General features: G+C 42.1%; 1 protein-coding gene across 1 annotated transcript; it reads right to left on the reverse strand.

Moving 5' to 3' along the window:
* Positions 1-8,753: 8,753 nt before the first annotated feature.
* Positions 8,754-23,331, reverse strand: LOC311137786 (uncharacterized protein). The gene is made up of 9 exons (XM_084172372.1): positions 23,066-23,331; positions 22,540-22,692; positions 22,111-22,216; positions 21,270-21,393; positions 17,045-19,531; positions 13,187-13,361; positions 12,857-13,019; positions 10,888-11,020; positions 8,754-10,428 (listed from the first exon to the last, which is right to left on the reverse strand). The coding sequence occupies exons 1-9, from the start codon at positions 23,131-23,133 to the stop codon at positions 10,256-10,258; spliced, it is 3,582 nt and encodes a 1,193-aa protein (XP_084028498.1). The 5' UTR covers positions 23,134-23,331; the 3' UTR covers positions 8,754-10,255.
* Positions 23,332-24,606: the final 1,275 nt, after the last annotated feature.

Below are 24,606 nucleotides of genomic sequence, written 5' to 3' on the forward strand. Positions count from 1 at the left end.
TGGAAGATTAGATGGAGGATTAGCTGGAAGATTAGATGGAGGATTAGATGGAGTAGATGGAAGATTAGATGGAGTAGATGGAAGATTAGATGGAGGATTAGATGGAGTAGATGGAGGATAAGAAGGAGTATATGGATGATTAGATGGAGTAGATGGATGATTAGATGGAGGATTAGATGGATTAGATGGAATATTAGATGGAGTAGATGGAAGATTAGATGGAGGATTAGATGGAGTAGATGGAGGATAAGAAGGAGTATATGGGTGATTAGATGGAGTAGATGGAGGATTAGATGGAGTAGATGGAGGATTCGAAGGAGGATTAGATGGAGTAGATGGAGGATTAGATGGAGGATTAGACGGATAATTAAATGGAGGATTAGATGGAGTAGATGGAGGATTAGATGGAGGATTAGATGGAGGATTAGATGGAGTAGATGGAAGATTAGATGGAGGATTAGCTGGAAGATTAGATGGAGGATTAGATGGAGTAGATGGAAGATTAGATGGAGTAGATGGAAGATTAGATGGAGGATTAGATGGAGTAGATGGAGGATTAGATGGAGGATTAGATGGAGTAGATGGAAGATAAGATGGAGTAGATGGAAGATTAGATGGATGATTAGATGTAAGATTAGACGGAGGATTAAATGGAGTAGATGGAAGATTAGATGGAGGATTAGATGGAGTAGATGGAGGATTAGATAGAGGATTAAATGGAGTAGATGGAAGATTAGATGGAGTACATGGAAGATTAGATGGATGATTAGATGGAGTACATGGAACATTTGATGGAGGATTAGATGGAGTAGATGGAGGATTAGAAGGAGGATTAGATGGAGTAGATGGAGGATTAGATGGAGTAGATGGAGGATTAGATGGAGGATTAGATGGAGTAGATGGAAGATAAGATGGAGTAGATGGAAGATTAGATGGATGATTAGATGTAAGATTAGACGGAGGATTAAATGGAGTAGATGGAAGATTAGATGGAGTACATGGAAGATTAGATGGATGATTAGATGGAGTAGATGGAAAATTTGATGGAGGATTAGATGGAGTAGATGGAGGATTAGAAGGAGGATTAGATGGAGTAGATGGAGGATTAGATGGAGTAGATGGATGATTAGATGGAGGATTAGATGGAGTAGATGGAAGATTAGATGGAGTAGATGGAAGATTAGATGGAGGATTAGATGGAGTAGATGGAGGATTAGATGGAGGATTAGATGGAGTAGATGGAAGATAAGATGGAGTAGATGGAAGATTAGATGGATGATTAGATGTAAGATTAGACGGAGGATTAAATGGAGTAGATGGAAGATTAGATGGAGTACATGGAAGATTAGATGGATGATTAGATGGAGTAGATGGAAAATTTGATGGAGGATTAGATGGAGTAGATGGAGGATTAGAAGGAGGATTAGATGGAGTAGATGGAGGATTAGATGGAGTAGATGGATGATTAGATGGAGGATTAGATGGAGTAGATGGAAGATTAGATGGAGTAGATGGAAGATTAGATGTAAGATTAGATGGAGTAGATGGAAGATTAGATGTAAGATTAGATGTAAGATTAGATGGAGGATTAGATGGAGTAGATGGAGGATTAGATGGAGGATTAGCTGGAAGATTAGATGGAGGATTAGATGGAGTAGATGTAGGATTAGATGGAGTAGATGGAAGATTAGATGGAGTAGATGGAATATTAGATGGAGGATTAGATGGAGTAGATTGAGGATAAGGAGTATATGGATGATTAATAGGAGTAAATGGAGGATTAGATGGAGGATTAGATGGAGTAGATGGAAGATTAGATGGAGGAGTAGATGGAAGATTAGATGGAGTAGATGGATGATTAGATGGAGGATTAGATGGAGTAGATGGAATATTAGATGGAGGAGTAGATGGAAGATTAGATGGAGGACTATATGGGGTAAATGGAAGATTAGATGGAGGATTAGATGGAGGATTAGACAGAGGATTAAATGGAGTAGATGGAAGATTAGATGGAGGATTAGATGGAGTAGATGGAGGATTAGAAGGAGGATTAGATGGAGTAGATGAAGGATTAGATGGAGGATTAGACAGAGGATTAAATGGAGGATTAGATGGAGTAGATGGAGGATTAGATAGAGGATTAGATGGAGTAGATGGAAGATTAGATGGAGGATTAGCTGGAAGATTAGATGTAGGATTAGATGGAGTAGATGGAAGATTAGATGGAGTAGATGGAAGATTAGATGGATGATTAGATGGAGTAGATGGAGTATAAGAAGGAGTATATGGATGATTAGATGGATGATTAGATGGAGGATTAGATGGAGTAGATGGAAGATTAGATGGAGTAGATGGAAGATTAGATGGAGGATTAGATGGAGTAGATGGAGGATAAGAAGGAGTATATGGATGATTAGATGGAGTAGATGGAGGATTAGATGGAGTAGATGGAGGATTAGAAGGAGGATTAGATGGAGTAGATGGAGGATTAGATGGAGGATTAGAAGGAGGATTAAATGGAGGATTAGATGGAGTAGATGGAGGATTAGATGGAGGATTAGATGGAGTAGATGGAAGATTAGATGGAGGATTAGATGGAAGATTAGATGGAAGATTAGATGGAGGATTAGATGGAGTAGATGGAAGATTAGATGGAGTAGATGGAAGATTAGATGGAGGATTAGATGGAGTAGATGGAGGATAAGAAGGAGTATATGGATGATTAGATGGAGGATTAGATGGAGTAGATGGAAGATTAGATGGAGTAGATGGAAGATTAGATGGAGGATTAGATGGAGTAGATGGAGGATAAGAAGGAGTATATGGATGATTAGATGGAGTAGATGGAGGATTAGATGGAGGATTAGATGGAGTAGATGGAAGATTAGATGGAGGAGTAGATGGAAGATTAGATGGAGGACTAGATGGGGTAAATTGAAGATTAAATGGAGGATTAGATGGAGGATTAGACGGAGGATTAAATGGAGTAGATGGAAGATTAGATGGAGGATTAGATGGAGTAGATGGAATATTAGATGGAGTAGATGGAATATTAGATGGAGGATTAGATGGAGTAGATTGAGGATAAGGAGTATATGGATGATTAGATGGAGTAGATGTAGGATTAGATGGAGTAGATGGAAGATTAGATGGAGTAGATGGAATATTAGATGGAGGATTAGATGGAGTAGATTGAGGATAAGGAGTATATGGATGATTAGTAGGAGTAAATGGAGGATTAGATGGAGGATTAGATGGAGTAGATGGAAGATTAGATGGAGGAGTAGATGGAAGATTAGATGGAGTAGATGGATGATTAGATGGAGGATTAGATGGAGTAGATGGAGGATTAGATGGAGGAGTAGATGGAAGATTAGATGGAGGACTAGATGGGGTAAATGGAAGATTAGATGGAGGATTAGATGGAGGATTAGACGGAGGATTAAATGGAGTAGATGGAAGATTAGATGGAGGATTAGATGGAGTAGATGGAAGATTAGATGGAGTAGATGGAGGATTAGAAGGATGATTAGATGGAGTAGATGGAGGATTAGATGGAGGATTAGACGGAGGATTAAATGGAGGATTAGATGGAGTAGATGGAGGATTAGATGGAGGATTAGATGGAGTAGATGGAAGATTAGATGGAGTAGATGGAAGATTAGATGGAGGATTAGATGGAGTAGATGGAGGATAAGAAGGAGTATATGGATGATTAGATGGAGTAGATGGATGATTAGATGGAGGATTAGATGGAGTAGATGGAAGATTAGATGGAGTAGATGGAACATTAGATGGAGGATTAGATGGAAGATTAGATGGAGGATTAGAGGGAGTAGATGGAAGATTAGATGGAGTAGATTGAAGATTAGATGGAGGATTAGATGGAGTAGATGGAGGATAAGAAGGAGTATATGGAAGATTAGATGGAGTAGATGGAGGATTAGATGGAGGATTAGATGGAGTAGATGGAAGATTAGATGGAGTAGATGGAAGATTAGATGGAGTAGATGGAGGATAAGAAGGAGTATATGGATGATTAGATGGAGTAGATGGAGGATTAGATGGAGGATTAGATGGAGTAGATGTAAGATTAGATGGAGGAGTAGATGGAAGATTAGATGGAGTAGATGGAAGATTAGATGGAGGATAAGATGGAGTAGATGGAGGATAAGAAGGAGTATATGGATGATTAGATGGAGTAGATGGAGGATTAGATGGAGGAATAGATGGAGTAGATGGAAGATTAGATGGAGTAGATGGAAGATTAGATGGAGGATTAGATGGAGTAGATGGAGGATAAGAAGGAGTATATGGATGATTAGATGGAGTAGATGGAGGATTAGATGGAGGATTAGATGGAGTAGATGGAAGATTAGATGGAGGAGTAGATGGAAGATTAGATGGAGTAGATAGATGATTAGATGGAGGAGTAGATGGAAGATTAGATGGAGGACTAGATGGGGTAAATTGAAGATTAAATGGAGGATTAGATGGAGGATTAGACGGAGGATTAAATGGAGTAGATGGAAGATTAGATGGAGGATTAGATGGAGTAGATGGGGGATTAGATGGAGGATTAGATGGAGTAGATGGAAGATTAGATGGAGGAGTAGATGGAAGATTAGATGGAGGACTAGATGGGGTAAATTGAAGATTAAATGGAGGATTAGATGGAGGATTAGACGGAGGATTAAATGGAGTAGATGGAAGATTAGATGGAGGATTAGATGGAGTAGATGGAAGATTAGATGGAGGATTAGATGGAGTAGATGGAGGATTAGAAGGAGGATTAGATGGAGTAGATGGAGGATTAGATGGAGGATTAGACGGAGGATTAAATGGAGGATTAGATGGAGGATTAGATGGAGGATTAGATGGAGTAGATGGAAGATTAGATGGAGGATTAGCTGGAAGATTAGATGGAGGATTAGAGGGAGTAGATGGAAGATTAGATGGAGTAGATTGAAGATTAGATGGAGGATTAGATGGAGTAGATGGAGGATAAGAAGGAGTATATGGAAGATTAGATGGAGTAGATGGAGGATTAGATGGAGGATTAGATGGAGTAGATGGAAGATTAGATGGAGTAGATGGAAGATTAGATGGAGTAGATGGAGGATAAGAAGGAGTATATGGATGATTAGATGGAGTAGATGGAGGATTAGATGGAGGATTAGATGGAGTAGATGTAAGATTAGATGGAGGAGTAGATGGAAGATTAGATGGAGTAGATGGAAGATTAGATGGAGGATAAGATGGAGTAGATGGAGGATAAGAAGGAGTATATGGATGATTAGATGGAGTAGATAGAGGATTAGATGGAGGAATAGATGGAGTAGATGGAAGATTAGATGGAGTAGATGGAAGATTAGATGGAGGATTAGATGGAGTAGATGGAGGATAAGAAGGAGTATATGGATGATTAGATGGAGTAGATGGAGGATTAGATGGAGGATTAGATGGAGTAGATGGAAGATTAGATGGAGGAGTAGATGGAAGATTAGATGGAGTAGATAGATGATTAGATGGAGGAGTAGATGGAAGATTAGATGGAGGACTAGATGGGGTAAATGGAAGATTAGATGGAGGATTAGATGGAGTAGATGGAAGATTAGATGGAGTAGATGGAAGATTAGATGGAGGATTTCATGGAGTAGATGGAGGATTAGAAGGAGGATTAGATGGAGTAGATGGAGGATTAGATGGAGGATTAGACGGAGGATTAAATTGAGGATTAGATGGAGTAAATGGAGGATTAGATGGAGGATTAGATGGAGTAGATGGAAGATTAGAAGGAGGATTAGCTGGAAGATTAGATGGGGTATTAGATGGAGTAGATGGAAGATTAGATGGAGGATTAGATGGAGTAGATGGAGGATAAGAAGGAGTATATGGATGATTAGATGGAGTAGATGGAGGATTAGATGGAGGATTAGATGGAGTAGATGGAAGATTAGATGGAGTATATGGAAGATTAGATGGAGGATTAGATGGAGTAGATGGAGGATAAGAAGGAGTATATGGATGATTAGATGGATTAGATGGAGGATTAGATGAAGGATTAGATGGAGGAGATGGAAGATTAGATGGAGGAGTAGATGGAAGATTAGATGGAGTAGATGGAAGATTAGATGGAGGAGTAGATGGAAGATTAGATGGAGGACTAGATTGGGTAAATGGAAGATTAGATGGAGGATTAGATGGAGGATTAGACGGAGGATTAAATGGAGTAGATGGAAGACTAGATGGAGGATTAGATGGAGTAGATTGAAGATTATATGGAGGATTAGATGGAGTAGATGGAGGATTAGAAGGAGGATTAGATGGAGTAGATGGAGGATTAGATGGAGGATTAGACGGAGTAGATGGAAGATTAGATGGAGTAGATGGAAGATTAGATGGAGTAGATGGAAGATTAGATGGAGGATTAGATGGAGGATTAGATGGAGTAGATGGAAGATTAGATGGAGGATTAGATGGAGTAGATGGAAGATTAGATGGAGGATTAGATGGAGTAGATGGAAGATTAGATGGAGGATTAGATGGAGTAGATGGAAGATTAGATGAAGTAGATGGAAGATTAGATGGAGTAGATGGAAGATTAGATGGAGGATGAGATGGAGGATTAGATGGAGTAGATGGAAGATTAGATGGAGGATTAGATGGAGTAGATGGAAGATTAGATGGAGGATTAGATGGAGTAGATGGAAGATAAGATGGAGGATTAGATGGAGTAGATGGAAGATTAGATGGAGGATTAGATGGAGTAGATGGAAGATTATATGGAGGATTAGATGGAGTAGATGGAAGATTAGATGGAGGATTAGATGGAGTAGATGGAAGATTAGATGGAGTAGATGGAGGATTAGATGGAGTAGATGGAAGATTAGATGGAAGATTAGATGGAGTAGATGGAAGATTAGATGGAGTAGATGGAAGATTAGATGGAGTAGATGGAGGATTAGATGGAGTACATGGAAGATTAGATGGAGGATTAGATGGGAGTAGATGGAGGATTAGATGGAGTAGATGGAAGATTAGATGGAGGATTAGATGGAGGATTAGATGGAGGATTATATAGAGTAGATGGAAGATTAGATGGAGTAGATGGAAGATTAGATGGAGTAGATGGAAGATTAGATGGAGTAGATGGAGGATTAGATGCTTGATAAGAACTATGCTGAGCAACCATGTTTGTTTTTCAGAGTCATTTGACATATAGTCCCTTTTTAATGTTCATAAAGCCTGAGAATGATCATCCAGATGCCAAAATCATTCCTGGGCCTGTGTTCACAAAGTATCTCAGAGTAGGAGTGCTGATCTAGGATCAGTTTTGCCTTTTCAAATCATGATAAATTAGTGTGGGGCCTTGTGGCTTAGTGGTTAAGAGCGTTGTGCCAGTAACCGAAAGGTCGCTGGTTCTAATCCCCGAGCCGACTAGGTGAAAAACCTGTCGATGTGCCCTTGAGCAAGGCACTTAACCCTAATTGCTCCTGTAAGTCGCTCTGGATAAGAGCGTCTGCTAAATGACCTATTTATTTATTTATCTTAGATCAGCAGTCCTACTCTGATACACTTTGTGAATACCAGGGTTGGGGTCAATTCGAATTGAAGGCAGTCAATTCAGGAAATTATTTGAATTCATGATTTAAAAATTGAACTTTTGAAAATAAATATCTTCCACGTTTCAGTTTATTGACAAGTTATTGAAAATAGATGCCCTTTTTATTTTTCAATTATTGAATTGGAATGTCAGTTTACTTCAATTGGAATTGACCCCAACCCTGGTTTATACATGCCCAGATATAAGAGCCCCCAAGATATTGGCTCTACAGAATCTGAGGGTTGGAGTATGGAAAAGGGTTGATAACACCATGAGAACGATCGTCTAAGTGGTGTTCTACTAAAATACCACTAGAGGGAACTCTGATACAATCACCATCAAAATACCACTAGAGGGAACTCTGATACAGCCATCAAAATACCACTAGAGGGAACTCTAGTGGTCCTCTGTAGCACAATTGGTAGAGCATGGCGCTTGTAATGCCAGGGTAGTGGGTTCGATCCCCGGGACCACCCATACGTTAAAAAATAAATAATAATGTATGCACACGTCACCGTAAGTCGCTTTGGATAAAAGCGTCTGCTAAATGGCATATTATTATTGTTATTATTAACTCTGATACAATCACCATCAGAGCAGGACATTCAGACCACTGAATACAGTATGGTAAATGTGTGTACCCATTTGATGTTCACTGCTATATTATAATAGTTTTGTGTTTTAAATAATTACAATAAATGTATCGATATAAAGTACAGTGCATCTGTATGTCTAGTCATTACATGGTTCTTCAGGTCCAATAACCTGACTCCCATTGAAATCAAACTCTAGCTGGTTAAAGAGACTCGTACAGCAAGGCTAGCGTGTTCCTCATCGCTTAACAAGACTGTTGGAGAATCTCTACAGCATTTCCTTGATTCCTCATGTTCTCTCTCCTTGCCTCCTTCTCAAAACCCATTGGATGAGAAGGTCAGAGGTCCCGCCCCTCAGAACTTCTCATCCAATGGGTTTTGAGGAGGCAGCTAGGAGAGAGAACACGAGGAATCATAGGAAATGCAATTGGCGTTCTCCCATTGTTCAAATTATGCTGCAACGCAAGCACACCTTTACAGCCTATTCTTCAGGCCAATGCTGTTATATTGAACCGTCACGGTAAACTGAAATTAAAGATGACAAACAGTCAATTACTTCGGTATTTTCTTTTATAAGGACATCCTTACAAACGATAAAGAAAAAGCATGCTACATTGATGAAATCGTCTAGACAGTTGAAAGATTCTGTGGATGAGATGATTTGAACACGTAAACTTTTCGGTAGTTTGACATAGCACAATCAGAATGGCGATATAGCTACTGATATTGACATTTGTTTGGAAACTTCATTTTAACTATGCATTTATCATATCACTTGTTAAAGGGAAATAGTTAAATCGAGTTTATCTGTAATTGATTTGACCAAGGTAAATAACAAAACATGAAATCTTGCTGAATGAATCACCAAACAAATAATGAATATACTACTAGACAAAACAGAAGCTGCAACACTTCAATCCTCAAAATGTGTTTTTGCTTCCACCCAGTGTTTTGACCATAGACATACATTGGTTTTGACATACATTGGTTTTGACAAGATTCTTTTTTTTAAAACAACAAAATAGTTTCTTTCCTATGTAGTGCTTTCATTCTGTCGGTAGACATTATCTACAAATACATACAAAATTATCATACTACTAACAATGCAAGCCTAACGATTTCCTGCTAAAGAAATACAAATGTATTTGCATAATATTTAATGGACGTACATATTTAACTGATGCTAAGGTAAGTGGGCAAGCTTTTCATATCAGTCTTTTTTTTTTCCAATGACTAATTCTGGCTCTTTCTCAACTCAACTTTCCTCGATTCCTCACATCTCTCTTCGGGCTCCTTCTAAAAAACATATTGGAGAAGAAGGTCCGACAGGAAGTACCTTGGACCTTCTCTTCCAATGCGGTTGAGGAGGAGACGAGGAGATGGAACGGGAGAACTGACAAAGGTGACATGAGAAGCATTAGAGCTCCAAGATGAATCTGGTTGAAGAGCCTAGGTATGACATGGCCACAAAAAAATGTATAGGAATGTATAGAAAAATAAACTATATCTTGGTCCCGTGTTCCCACAAGCCAATCTCTTCTATATTAGTAAGTAAAACATTGACACTTTAAAAGTCCCAGTAGAGTCAAAAAAATGTGGTTTTCCTGTGTTTTATTAAATTCCCACACTGAGGTTGAAATAATATTGTGAAAATTATGATAACGCCGTTTTAGTGTAAGAGCTGTTTGAAAAGACCGCCTGAAATTTCAGCCTGTGTTGGAAGGGATGGAACTTTGGGTCTTCCATGGTGACATCACCAGGCAGTAAATGAGTTCCAAACGGCTATGCCCACAGTTAGTTCAGTGTCCTCTCCCCCTCAGACCACTCCTAGACAGTCCTATCGAAATTCTTGCTTGAGAAATTGCTCTTTGCTAGGAAGCGATTTTTCGACAATTTTAATCGAAAACAATCACAGCAAGGTACTTAATTGTTACCCAGAAATGGTTTGATACTGAGATAAAAACGGCTACATTGGACCTTTAAGCCCAAGTTTTGTCTGAAAAACACACTTTCATTTTCTGTTGGTGCAGTACCCAACTCTACCCTCTGGGGGTCACTACTGTCCCGCCCTGATATCAGGAGGTCTGAGCTGCCTCTCTCCCTCAGCCAGGAATATCTGCATGGCTCGGTAGAGCAGGTGCACTCCCAGCTCCCTCTTCCTCTTCACCTGCCATGTGGACACCACCCCGTAGTAGTCGCCTCTCTTCAGGTTGGTCAGCATCTTCAACCCTGCAATGGGAAGATTTATTTTGTTAAAAACTGTTTACCTTATTTTGTTTCGTATATAGGTGAGTTTTCTTTTTTTTTTTTTTTATACAATTTGTAGGATTAAAAAACCTTTAAATGACACTCAAAATTATAAATAAATGAGAAAACAAAATTGACCTAAACACTTCAATTGCCATGTAGTTCAGGTAAGAATCAAAAGCATGCAGATAAAATCTCAAGACATCCATCTTAAAAACAGTACAACCAGGCGGTTTCCTGTCCATAAGGCGGTTTCCTGTCCTCGTCTCCCTTTCTTCACTGACCGTTACGAACTACACAAGTGAAAGGAAATTACCGAAAGGCATCCTCAATATCGACTTGTTTGTATTTTCAGATGAGTCAAAATGAAGGACAGGAGACAAGGAGAGAAAGCTACTTCAGACTACTGAGATGGACCCCAAATAAAGAATGGCCGCTCACCAATGGCGTCCACCATGCAGGCCTCGCGTGTGTACGCCTCCACAGGGATGACGTTCTGGAAGCAGTGCAGAGAGATCACCCCCTGCTCGGCCTTCCACACCTGGAGGATGTGCTGCACCTTGGAGCACAGTTTCTGTCCCAAAATAGAAGGAAATACATGGACATTAATGTATGAGGTGGACCACACCCTATTTTCACATGACGTTACACATGACCATTACATTAGAACTTTCGTAGACATTGTTGTTTTTCTCTTGTTATACAGTTGAAGTCAGAAGTTTACATACACTTAGGTTGGAGTCATTAAAACTAGTTTTTCAACCACTCCACAAATTTATATAGTTTTGGCAAGTCGGTTAGGACATCTACTTTGTGCATGACACAAGTAATTTTTCCAACAATTGTTTACAGACAGATTATTTCACTGTATCACAATTCCAGTGGGTCAGAAGTTTACATACACTAAATTGACTGTGCCTTTAAACAGCTTGGGAAATTGGCTTTAGAAGCTTCTGATAGGCTAATTGACATAATTTGAGTCAATTGGAGGTGTACCTGTGGATGTATTTCAAGGCATACCTTCAAACTCAGTGCCTCTTTGCTTGACATTATGTGAAAATCAAAAGAAAATCAGCCAAGACCTCATAAAAAAAAATTGTAGACCTCCACAAGTCTGGTTCATCCTTGGGAGCAATTTCCAAACACCTGAAGGTACCACGTTCATCTGTACAAACAATAGTATGCAAGTATAAACACCACGGGACCATGCAGCCGTCATACCGCTCAGGAAGGAGACATGTTCTGTCTCCTAGAGATTAACGTACTTTGGTGCGATAAGTGCAAATCAATCCCAGAACAACAGCAAAGGACCTTGTGAAGATGCTGGAGGAAACAGGTACAAAGTATCTATATCCACAGTAAAACAAGTCCTATATCGACATAACCTGAAAGGCCGCTCAGCATGGAAGAAGCCACTGCTCCAAAACCGCCATAAAAAAGCCAGACTATGGTTTGCAACTGCACATGGGGACAAAGATCGTACTTTTTGGAGAAATGTCCTCTGGTCTGATTAAACAAAAATAGAACTGTTTGGCCATAATGACCATCGTTATGTTTGGTGGAAAAAGGGTGACGCTTGCAAGCCAAAGAACACCATCCCAACCGTGAAGCACGGGAGTGGCAGCATCATGCTGTGGGGGTGCTTTGCTGCAGGTGGGACTGGTACACTTCACAAAATAGTTGGCATCATGAGGAAGGAAAATTATGTGGATATATTGAAGCAACATCTCAAGAGATCAGTCAGGAAGATCAAGCTTGGTCGCAAATGGGTCTTCCAAATGGACAATGACCCCAAGCATACTTCCAAAGTTGTGGCAAAATGGCTTAAGGACAACAAAGTCAAGGTATTGGAGTGGCCATCACAAAGCCCTGACCTCAATCCTATAAAAAATCTGTGGGCAGAACTGAAAAAGCGTGTGCGAGCAAGGAGGCCTACAAACCTGATTCAGTTACACAAGCTCTGTCAGGAGGAATGGGCCAAAATTCACCCAACTTATTGTGGGAAGCTTGTGGAAGGTTACCCGAAACGTTTGACCCAAGTCAAACAATTTAAAGGCAATGCTACCAAATACTAATTGAGTGTCTGTAAACTTCTGACCCACTGGGAATGTGATTAAAGAAATAAAAGCTGAAATAAATAATTCTCTCTACTATTATTCTGACATTTCACATTCATAAAATAAGTGGTGATCCTAACTGACCTAAGACAGGGAATTTTTACTAGGATTAAATGTAAGGAATTGTGAAAAACTGAGTTTAAACGTATTTGGCTAAGGTGTGTGTAAACTTCCGACTTCAACTGTAGGTCTTTGTAGTTCCTCCTGTCGGTTGGTTGTATTGTACCGGACAGTATTGGTGCAGTGGGATTGGGTTATTTGTCTGTCAAACAGTTAAAGACAGTGACTCCAACCTTAGAAGTCTTATCTCCTCTGTGGTACTCCAGAGCCTCGTACAGATGACTGTAGGGTCGGGAGCGCTTGCCCTTGCCCACGTAGAATATAGCGCTGATGAAGGTCTGAAAACACTCCAAAGGGCTCATGGAATGACTCCGATACGGTAGGTTCTTGGTTACTCTGATGTAGGAAAAGGAAGTGACATTGTCTAAAATTAATTGCACCCCATCTCCTCAACCGTATTGGAGGAGAAGGTCCAAGGTGAACCTCTCCCCGCCGGCTTTAAGGTGAGTGGATGCAAGGAATCAAGGAAAGAGTGATGGAAAAGCCAAACGATTACAACTGACCTGGGGTCCAGTAGCAGGTAGTTGAAGCTGGACTTGATGACACCTTCCCGCCACTTCCTGTTTTGGTCTGGTTGGTCAAACTGCTGGCACAGTGCCAGCTCGTCGGCCTGGCAGTTGGGCAGCACCAACGTCCGCAGGGCCACACACAGCTCTGGACTGTGTCCCTGTGCAGGACCTAAACATACATAGCTCAGTCAGTCACCACAGCAGGAAAGAGTAGCATTTTCATAAGTAGTAATAGTTAATTGGATAATCTTTAAAAAAGGTAACTAACCCAGGTATGTAGTGGTGAAAAATCAGAAGGTGGGTAAACACTGAAGTAACCAACCACTTTACGCTAATAACTAACTTGCACCAAGTCTGGAACCCTTAACAGCTTCTACCCCCAATCCATACGACTGCTAAATAGTTAATATAGCTACCTGGACTATCTGCATTGACCCACTAACTTTTTTGACTCAGCACATAAGCTGCTGTTACCGTTTATTATCTATCCCATTGCCTAGTCACTTTATCCCTACCTATATGTACATAAACTACATTACCATAAGTATGTGGACACCTGCTCGTCGAACATCTCATTCCAAAATCATGGGCATTAATATGGAGTTGGTCCCCCCTTTGCTGCTATAACAGCCTCCACTCTTCTGGGAAGGCTTTCCACTAGATGTTGGAACATTGCTGCGGGGGACTTACTTCCATTCAGCCACAAGAGCATTAGTGAGGTCGGGCACTGATTTTGGGGCGATTAGGCCTGGCTTGCAGTCGGTGTTCCAATTCATCTCAAAGGTGTTCAAATGGGGTTGAGGTCAGAGCTCTGTGCAGGCCAGTCAAGTTCTTCCACACCGATCTCAACAAACCATTTCTGTATGGACCTCTCTTTGTGCACAGGGGCATTGTCATGCTAAAACAGGAAAGGGCCTTCCCCAAACTGTTGCCACAAAGTTGGAAGCACAGAATCGTCTAGAATGTCATTGTATGCTGTAGCGTTAAGATTTCCCTTCACTGGAACTAAGGGGCCTAGCCCGAACCATGAAAAACAGCCCCAGACCATTATTCCTCCTCCACCAAACTTTACAGTTGGCACTATGCATTTGGGCAGGTAGCGTTCTCCTGGCATCTGCCAAACCCAGATTCGTCCGTTGGACTGCCAGATGGTAAAGTGTGATTCATCACTCCAGAGAACGCGTTTCCACTGCTCCAGAGTCCAATGGCGGTGAGCTTTATACTACTCCAGCCGACGCTTGTCATTGCGCATGGTGTTTTTAGGCTTGTGTGCGGCTGCACGGCCATGGAAACCCATTTCATGAAGCTCCCGACAAACAGTTATTGTGCTGACATTGCTTCCAGAGGCAGTTTGGAACTTGGTAGTGAGTGTTGCAACTGAATACAGGTGATTTTTACGCACTACGCGCTTCAGGACTCAGTGGTCCCGTTCTGTGAGCTTGTGTGGCCTACCACTTCGCGGCTGAGCCATTCCTCCTCCTAAATGTTTCCACTTCACAATAGCAGCACTTACAGTTGACCGGGGCAGCTCTAGCAGGGCAGAAATTTGACCAACTGACTTGTTGGAAATGTGGCATCCAATGACGGTGCCATGTTGAAAGTCACTGAGCTCTTCAGTAAGGCCAATGTTTGTCTATGGAGATTACATGGCTGTGTTCTCGATTTTATACACCTGTCAGCAACGGGTGTGGCTGAAATAGCAGAATCCACTAATTTGAAGGGGTGTCCACATACTTTTGTATATATAGTGCATCTACCTCAATTACATCGGTACTGGTACTAATACCTTGTGTATATCCCCAATTTATCGTTACTCATTGTGTATTTATTATTACTTTTCTATTATTTCTCAATTTTCTCTCCGTGTTGGGAAGAGCCCGTAAGCATTTCACTGTTTAAGGCGTCCTCATGCTTTCCGAAACAGTTCGGAACAGTTTGTGCATATATTATGATGACATTTTGTGATGTTTTGGTCTTCAGCAAGGGTTTTTTCGGTGGTTCGTCCACACAAGCGTTTGTTTGCGTTTGGTCAACAGTAGGGATTCTTCAATTAAGTTTGTTGTCATTCAACGAAAAAGGAATTGTTCATGAAAAAAAATGTCACTTGAGAAATGCTGAACCAAACATCTTAGGTGTAAGATTGCGCGACTAAGATCTCCTCAACAGAAACGTCAAAATTAAATGACAGATTTCATGAGTTACAGTGGCTTGCGAAATTATTCACCCCCCTTGGCATTTTTCCTATTTTGTTGACTTGCAACCTGGAATTAAAATGGATTTTTGGGGTGTTTGTATCATTTGATTTACACAACATGCCTACCACTTTGAAGATGCAAAATATTTTTTTATTGTGAAAAAAAAACTTGTGTGCATAACTATTCACCCCCCCAAAGTCAATACTTTGTAGAGCCACCTTTTGCAGCAATTACAGCTGCAAGTCTCTTGGGGTATGTCTCTATAAGCTTGGCACATCTAGCCACTGGGATTTTTGCCCATTCTTCAAGGCAAAACTGTTCCAGCTCCTTCAAGTTGGATGGGTTCCGCTGGTGTACAGCAATCTTTAAGTGCTACCACAGATTCTCAATTGGATTGAGGTCTGGGCTTTGACTAGGCCATTCCAAGACATTTAAACGTTTCCCCTTAAACCACTCGAGTGTTGCTTTAGCAGTATGCTTAGGGTCATTGTCCTGCTGGAAGGTGAACCTCCATCCCAGTCTCAAATCTCTGGAAGACTGAAACAGGTTTCCCTCAAGAATTTCCCTGTATTTAGTGCCATCCATCATTCCTTCAATTCTGACCAGTTTCCCAGTCCCTGCCGATGGAAAAACATCCCCACAGCATGATGCTGCCACCACCATGCTTCACTGTGGGGATGGTGTTCTCGGGGTGATGAGAGGTGTTGGGTTTGCGCCAGACATAGCGTTTTCCTTGATGGACAAAAATCTCAAATTTAGGTCTCATCTGACCAGAGTACCTTCTTCCATATGTTTGGCGAGTCTCCCACATGCCTTTTGGCGAACACCAAGCGTGTTTGCTTATTATTGTCTTTAAGCAATGGCTTTTTTCTGGCCACTCTTCCATAAAGCCCAGCTCTGTAGAGTGTACAGCTTAAAGTGGTCTTATGGACAGATACTCCAATCTCCGCTGTGGAGCTTTGCAGCTCCTTCAGGGTTATCTTTGGTCTCTTTGTTGCCTCTGATTAATGCCCTCCTTGCCTGGTCCGTGAGTTTTGGTGGGTAGCCCTCTCTTGGCAGGTTTGTTGTGGTGCCATATTCTTTCAATTTTTTAAATAATGGATGTAATGGTGCTCCGTGGGATGTTCAAAGTTTCAGATATTTTTTTAGAACCCAACCCTGATCTGTACTTCTCCACAACTTTGTCCCTGACCTGTTTGGAGAGCTCCTTGGTCTTCATGGTGCCGCTTGCTTGGTAGTGCCCTTTGCTTAGTGGTGTTGCAGACTCTGGGGCATTTCAGAACAGGTGTTTATATACTGAGATCATGTGACACTTAAATAAAGTCCACCTGTGTGCAATCTAACTAATTATGTGACTTCTGAAGGTAATTGGTGTCACCAGATCTTATTTAGGGGCTTCATAGCAAAGGGTGTGAATACATATGCACGCACCACTTTTCCATTATTTATTTTTTAGAATTTTTGAAATAAGTTATTTTTTTCATTTCACTTCACCAATTTGGACTATTTTGTGTATGTCCATTACATGACGAATAAAATGTTATTTACATAATCACATAATCAACAGTGTTTACCCCTCATTACATGTCTGATCTAACCTTAATGACATCATCATGAAATTTGATTGAGAGTTAACACAGATGAAAGGGAACATTACCTTGGGGCTGGTCCGGCAGTTGTTGTTGTTGAGTGGCCGGCTCCAGCAACAGCCGCCTCAGCCTCTGCATGTACACTGGCCGGGTGCGGCTGCTTATGGGTCCCGGACTCTCTCCCATCTCCACAAGCCTGCGTCTCAGCTCCTTGTCCGTCAGCCCTTTGGTCTCTGACCACTCCTGAGCCACCACGGGCTCCTGGTTCTCCTTCCCTTTGGCCACCGTGCCTCTGCCGCCCTGCAGGGAGCGCCAGTCGTACAGCACCGTCTCCTCGCTGCTGGACGTGCTCATGCTGGAGCTGAGTGAGGTGTTGGCCGCAGGTGGGACGTGGGTCTCGATCAGTTCGTGACCCTGCTCCGTGTCCGTGTAGAGGTACTCCACCGGTTCCTCCAGGTCCGGGACTAGAGGACGTCCGCTGGGGGTGTAGGAGAGGCTGGCCAGCCGCTGGGGCTTGTGAAAGCTGGGGAGTCGGCTCATGCTGTAGCGCGGAGTGCATCCTGGGGTAGAGGGGTGGTGACCTCTCTTTGGAGAGAAGTAACTGGAGCTGGATGAAGATGGAGTCTGGGAACTTGACAGCGATGAGCTTGAGTCGGCATCCTCTGTGGTCCAGGATTCTTCCACTCTTGGCCCAAAGCTACCAACTGTCCCCTCCTTAGTAACTGCATCACTGGAGCTGGACAAATCGTCGGTTAGAAATTCACCACCTTCAATAACGTATTTTCTCGGATAAGTGGGTAAAAGCTCTATGTGAGGATCTTCAAAAGAGTCATTATCCAGTAGAGAGAATTTGTCAGCTAAACTTGGAGTTATGATGACTGTGTCTGCCATTGTTTTAGAGATGAGGGTGTCAGCTTGGCTGGCACTAACACAAGAACCCTGACCTCTGTCATCCTTAGTGATGATGAGGGTGTCCGCTTGGCTGGCACTGACACATGACCCTTGACCTCTGTCGGCTCCGAGAGTGCTAGATTGAGTCTCCTGGCTCTCATAGATGACAAATGAGTCCCCAGAAGTACTACCTGTCCTGTTTCCAGAAAAGACAGGGGTGCGACTACGCCCGCCTGGCGTGTTGTAAAAGACGTTGTCGCTGCCTTGCGACTTGATGTTTTGGCGGCGTGTGCGTGTCGGTGTAGGCAAGGTCTGCTCAAACAGCGAGGAGGTGGACAGGAGGCTCTCGGGGGTCTTGCTGCTTCTTACCGAGCAGCGACTCAGCCTTGAGTGCGTCCTACCAGTGACAAAGGGACTTGGGGTCAGAGGCAGGTCCTCCTCCAATGCTAGAGTAGAACCAGGTCTGGGAGTGTATTCAGTCGGTGTTGTTGACAACTCTTCCACATTACCCGCTGAGACAGCAGCTGGAAATATCTCTTCACAACCTGGACCTTTGGTTGGAGATATTTTGTCGGACAATGTGAGGTTATCTACCACGTCTGGTAGTTCTTCCATGGCTGGTTTTGACCTCTTTGAGCTGTTGGGAGTTTCAGTCAGTCTGAATTCATCAGTATCTACATTGTTAGTGTCCATGGGATTGTGTGTGTGTTTGTCGTCTTCGACACCTCTACTTTTCACTTTACGCTCCTCTTCAGAGGGTGAGACCCGCCTGGGGGACGCCTCCAGGGTCGTAATGTAATGGTCACTATCACAGCTACTGTACCTACTAGCTCCACTGCTGCTGCTGCTAGCAGAGCCACACGACGGTCGTTCAGGGACCTTCACTTCTTCTACCAGGTTCTCAATGACTTCTCCGTTCTCTTCCTCAAATGGGAAGTGTCCAACAACTGTTTTTTCCATGTCAATCTCAGTGCACTCATTGTTATCATCCTTGGAGAAAACAAACACATGTTCAGGGGACGTGACGTCGATCCCCTGGTAATCTAGGACGGTGGCCATGCGCTCTGGATCCAGGAACTCAGAGTATTCCGAGAAGTCGAGGGTACAGTCTTTAGAGTGGGGAATACCCTGACCCCCTGGCTCCTGCCTGAGAGATTCTGAACTAAAAACAGGGAAGTATTCGTCCACTTCCTCTCTGAAGCTCACACTCTTGCGGCTCGCGCGTCGTGATAAGCAAGGAGGGAGGGGGTCCAACTGAGGAGAGAGTCTGTTCCCAGTTGCAGGGAGATGTAGGTCTACATCCTGAGGCGGATGTAGCGCACTGCAGTCAGTGAGTGGTACGTCCTCCTGAAGTACAGGCAGTGCAGCTCTAGGACCTGCGACGGACATACGAGTGCTAGATAACACTGATGGAGGATCCCAGTCAGAGTCCATGTCCCACTCATTGGTGTTAGGGTTAGATTTATAATCAGATGCCCCTGAATGGGGTCCTCCTCTCCAACTGTGCCTGTTGCTAATAGCAGACAGTTCAAAGAATGAGGTCTGACGCGTGCTACTCAGTGGGCCCTCCCCAAAGTCACTCAGCAAGGACAGGCTGTGAGAGCTAACACTGCAGTGTTCGGATTCAGTGTAGCTTGACGCATCACCTTGGCCATTGTAAACAGCTGCAAAAAATAGAAAGGACAAAGTAATCAGACTCTTATTATAACATACGATTTTATCCAACACATCTATTTAAAAAACAACATTTTTAGTTATTTAGCAGACGCTCTTATCCAGAGCGACTTACAGGAGCAATTAGGGTTAAGTGCCTTGCTCAAGGGCACATCGACATATTTTTTATCTCGGGGATTAGAACCAACGACCTTTCGGTTACTGGCACAACGCTCTTAACCACTAAGCTACCTGCCGCCCCCATCTATGTGACCCGAGGGAATTGAACTCATGACCCCGACGTCGTCACATGACCCTGGCGTCACTAGCGTCATGCTCTTACCAACAGTGACACATCACAGAGTTGTGTCAATGTGAAGCCGATGCAGTGCCTTGCAAAAGTATTCATCCCCCTTGGCGTTTTTCCTATTTTGTTGCATTAAAACCTGTAATTTAAATGGATTTTTATTTGGATTTCATGTAATGGACATACACAAAATAGTCCAAATTGATGAAGTGAAATGAAAAAAAATTACTTGTTTCAAAAAATAAATAACGGAAAAGTGGTGCGTGCATATGAATTCACCCACTTTGCTATGAAGCACCTAAATAAGATCTGGTGCAACCAATTAACTTCAGAAGTCACATAATTAGTTAAATAAAGTCCACCTGCTTGCAATCTAAGTGTCACATGATCTCAGTATATATACACCTGTTCTGAAAGGCCCCAGAGTCTGCAACACCACTAAGCAAGGGGCACCACCAAGCACCATGAAGACCAAGGAGCTCTCCAAACAGGTCAGGGACAAAGTTGTGGAAAAGTACAGATCAGGGTTGGGTTATAAAAAAATTGCCGAAACTTTGAACATCCCACGGAGCACCATTAAATCCATTATTAAAACATTGAAAGAATATGGAACCACAACAAACCTGCCAAGAGAGGGCCGTCCACAAAAACTCACGGACCAGGCAAGGAGGGCATTAATCAGAGGCAACAAAGAGACCAAAGATAACCCTGAAGGAGCTGCAAAGCTCCACAGCGGAGATTGGAGTATCTGTCTATAGGACCACTTTAAGCCGTTCACTCCACAGAGCTGGGCATTACAGAAGAGTGGCCAGAAAAAAAGCCATTGCTTAAAGAACAAAATAAGCAAACATGTTTGGTGTTCGCCAAAAGGCATGTGGGAGACTCCCCAAACATATGGAAGAAGGTACTCTGGTCAGATGAGACTAAATTTGAGATTTTTGGCCATCAAGGAAAACGCTATGTCTGGCGCAAACCCAACACCTCTCATCACCCCGGGAACACCATCCCCACAGTGAAGCATGGTGGTGGCAGCATCATGCTGTGGAGATGTTTTTCCATTGGCAGGGACTGGGAAACTGGTCAGAATTGAAGGAATGATGGATGGCGCTAAATACAGGGAATTTCTTGAGGGAAACCTGTTTCATTCTTCCAGAGATTTGAGACTGGGACGGAGGTTCACCTTCCAGCATAGTTATGCACGCTCAAGTTCTGTTTTTTTGTCTTATTTCTTGCACAATAAAATATATTTTGCATCTTGAAAGTGGTAGGCATGTTGTGTAAATCAAATGATACAACCCCCTCCCCAAAAAAAAAACATTTTAATTCCAGGTTGTAAGGCAACGAAATAGGAAAAATGCCAAAGGGGGTGAGAATACTTTCGCAAGCAACTGTATATGTATAATGAACTATTAGCATCACAAATCATCTGGACAATGTCTTACAGTACTGGAAGTGAGGCAGATCTTCCTCCTCTGTGTCCAACGACTGAGACTGGTACTCCTGAAGGAGGTGAGCACATCTGCGGTTGTCCTGTTGTTTTGCCAGATCACCTGGTTTGTTCCCATCCTGCCGAGAGACGACATAAGGAGTATGGTGAGGCTGTTTGCCATACTGTAAACGGGGGGGTTTATGAAGAAGGAAAAAGTGCTGATTGTTTCAAAATCTTTGTCCAGTGTTTAGTGTTAGAGCAATTTCACGGTAACACAGTGACAGACTCCGATTATTATCGGTTTTTTTTTATTATGTAATGTTTGTTAACAGAATGACGGCACAAACCGTTATTCTGTTACAAACTTCGCATCTGCGCTGTTCTTCAAGTATATGTGTTTTTGCAAAAATGTTCAGTGGTAAAAGTAGTCATTTTGCATAGAGTTGTATGGTTTGTTGAACTTTGCAATCATAGGATTTTTTTTAACATACATTTTAAAGTGAACATTCTCTGTCACTATGTTACTGTGGAATTGCCTTGTAATAATGAACACCACACCAGAACAACTCAAAGTAGGCGAGAGACACAGAGAGACAGAGAGATAGAGAGAGACACAGAGAGACAGACAGAGAGAGAGAGAGACAGACAGACAGACAGAGACACAGAGACAGCGTTGTTTTAAGTTGTTTTACAGAACACTATACAGAAGAACATAGTTAATATGAACCTCCTGCTTTCTTGTGAATACTTACAAGTCTTACAGTAACGTAACTCATGTCTACTGTAGCCTACATTTTAAACACAAGTGCAAAAAAAATCTGAGTGAAATCAGACTAAAGGGTACCCTCTCCCACCTGATCCTTTAAGTTAGCGTTCCCTCCATTCTTTAACAGCAGTTTGAGATTCTGACAGCAACCCCATAACGCTGCTATGTGCAGGGCTGTCAAGCCATCCGAAGACCTGGATGGGGGGGGGAGGGGGGGAAATGACATTTGATGTAAAGCTTTGCTGCATGCATGCTTATGACATGTTATAAGCATGCAATGGCGCCGACAGACATGGCAGCTCCGCTTCTAGCTCACAAGCATTTCGCTACACCTGCAATAACATCTGCTAAATATGTGTATGTGACCAATAAAATTTGATTTATATAGCCATGTCACAAGATGTACGGAATATGTCTAGCTATACAACATAATGGCAAGCAACACGTTACGCACATTGGAAAAACAGTTGATAACATTGTTTTACAGTAGAGCCTATTTAGTTGAATTTAGGCCTACCTGATGTTGGGGTCTGCCCCATGTTGTAGAATTAATTTTAGGCAGCGTATACTTTTCTCAGTCTCTTTTCCAACTGCCAAATGTACAGCAGCAACACCTTTGCTTCCGACAAGATTGGGATTTGCTCCTTGTGCGAGAAGAATCTGTACGGTTCTAAAATAATGTTCAGAAAATAGTAATGTTATTGTTTTGTCATTCGAGGGTGTTACATTGCATGTATGTCAATGGTTAAAACTTGGTATAAACCTTATTGACAACAAGGTTAAGTTAAACAGACATATAACTAAATAGTTAACTATGGGTAACGTTAGTTAGATAGTTACCGTTACCTTCTGACAGTAGCAAAGATTATGATCTGTGGTAGCCTAGTATCTCTGGCACTTCTCATGACTCCAATGCTACATGCTTGCCATAGTTGTAAGTTATTATGGAGTTACTGTGGATCTACTAGCTAGTAACGTTAGCGTAGCACAGATGGATACTCTTTGGTAGTAACTAGTTAGGTAAAGATATGACAGCACATTACCTTGGTTCTCCATCGTTCACAGCTTTGCACAGCTGTGTTGCCAGACTGGTCCTCCTTCGATGATGCATGACTAGCGTACTTCTGCAATATTTCGTTTGGTCATCAAAGCTATTAAGTTATCTAGCTAACTAAAAACCTGCAATTGAAGTTCTCGTGCACGTTGGATGCAATTTCATTGAGATTGATCCGCTTTGTATATTCATGTATGTTTTTGCCATTTTGATAAACACAAATACAGCTAGCTAAAGTGTTTAGCTACCATTTCATCTTCGATTTCCTTTCTTGGTTTCTCTGAAGTTCCCTCCAAGTACATAAAACCCGCCTACTTCTTATTCTTCTTGCGCGTTTCCGGCAGACTAGATGCTGTTTTGCGTATCGCTGCCTTTCTCAGGTCGGAGTGCGAATTACACATTTAAATATCTAATAGACTCACACCCCTAGGTGCAGGCTGGTGGATTATAGAAATCGCAACAGTTTCCTATGCTATTTCGCTATGCCTGTCATTTGAGGCCAAAATTGTTACAAGCAAAAATGTGGTTACACTCAACTCAGCCATCTCACAGAAAAATGTCCTCCTATCCTCAGCATACCGCCTGCAATATAACATGACATGCTTCACAGTCTCTACCTCCCCACATTCCTCACACTTCCCATCTGGGTGTTTCCCCACTAACACTAACCCACTTCCCAATCCACAATGACCCAACAATCAGCCATGTCAACAGAACCCCATTCCTCCGTTAACTCTCCAGATACCTGACCTTCCCCACAGAATTCTGGATAGAGAAAAACTGCCTTCCCAGCTCTCTCTCTCCCACTTAAAACCTGCCTATTTTGCATAGAAAGCCAATATCCCGCCTACAAGTAATACCTATTGGGTAATCTAGCATATGTCAGCATTCGGCCCAATTAGACTTTACCATCAAATCTGGGTGGCATGTATGGGGTGCATCTCAATATAATGGAGATGAATCCTTTCCTTGTTTCGTTAGTTATGATTTATTCTTAAATATTCTTTCACCATGTATAGATCAGTCAATATTTATTTAGCTAGCTATAGATCAGGGAAGGATATGAGACCAGAGTACAGGCCACTTTATGTCATCAATGATGAAATGTATGGCTCCATTCCAATAGTTTTGTATGGCTACATTCCAATAGTTTTGTATGGCTACATTCCAATAGTTTTGTTTTTACAGCTCCTTTCCTTTATCCCAGCGTTTCCCAAACTCTGTCCTCGGGACCCCAAGGGGTGCACGTTTAGTTTTTTGCCCTAGTACTGCACAGCTGATTCAAATAATCAAAGCTTGATGATTAGTTGATTATTTGAATCAGCTGTGTAGTGCTAGGGCCGAGGACTGAGTTTGGGAAACCCTGCTTTATCCCATCCTTTTTTAATAATGATATAGCACATAATCTACTCGAAATAAATACCTGGCTACATGTACAGTACCAGTCAAAAGTTTGGACACACCTACTCATTCAAGGGTTTTTCTTAATTTTTTACTATTTTCTACATTGTAGAATAATAGTGAAGACAT

The sequence above is a fragment of the Coregonus lavaretus genome (assembly GCF_964263955.1).
Source record: "Coregonus lavaretus genome assembly, chromosome: 11".
In the NCBI taxonomy this organism is placed as follows: Eukaryota; Metazoa; Chordata; class Actinopteri; order Salmoniformes; family Salmonidae; genus Coregonus; species Coregonus lavaretus.

What these genes read in the sequence shown, in the direction of transcription:
- LOC311137786 (XM_084172372.1), bottom strand. Translation starts at nt 23,133, where the DNA reads ATGCATCATCGAAGGAGGACCAGTCTGGCAACACAGCTGTGCAAAGCT. An exon ending in ACGCTAACTTAAAGGATCAG is followed by an intron (nt 21,394 to 22,110) that starts GTGGGAGAGGGT and finishes GTCTCTCGGCAG; the next exon opens with GATGGGAACAAACCAGGTGA. An exon ending in ACTGCCGGACCAGCCCCAAG is followed by an intron (nt 13,362 to 17,044) that starts GTAATGTTCCCT and finishes ATGTATGTTTAG; the next exon opens with GTCCTGCACAGGGACACAGT.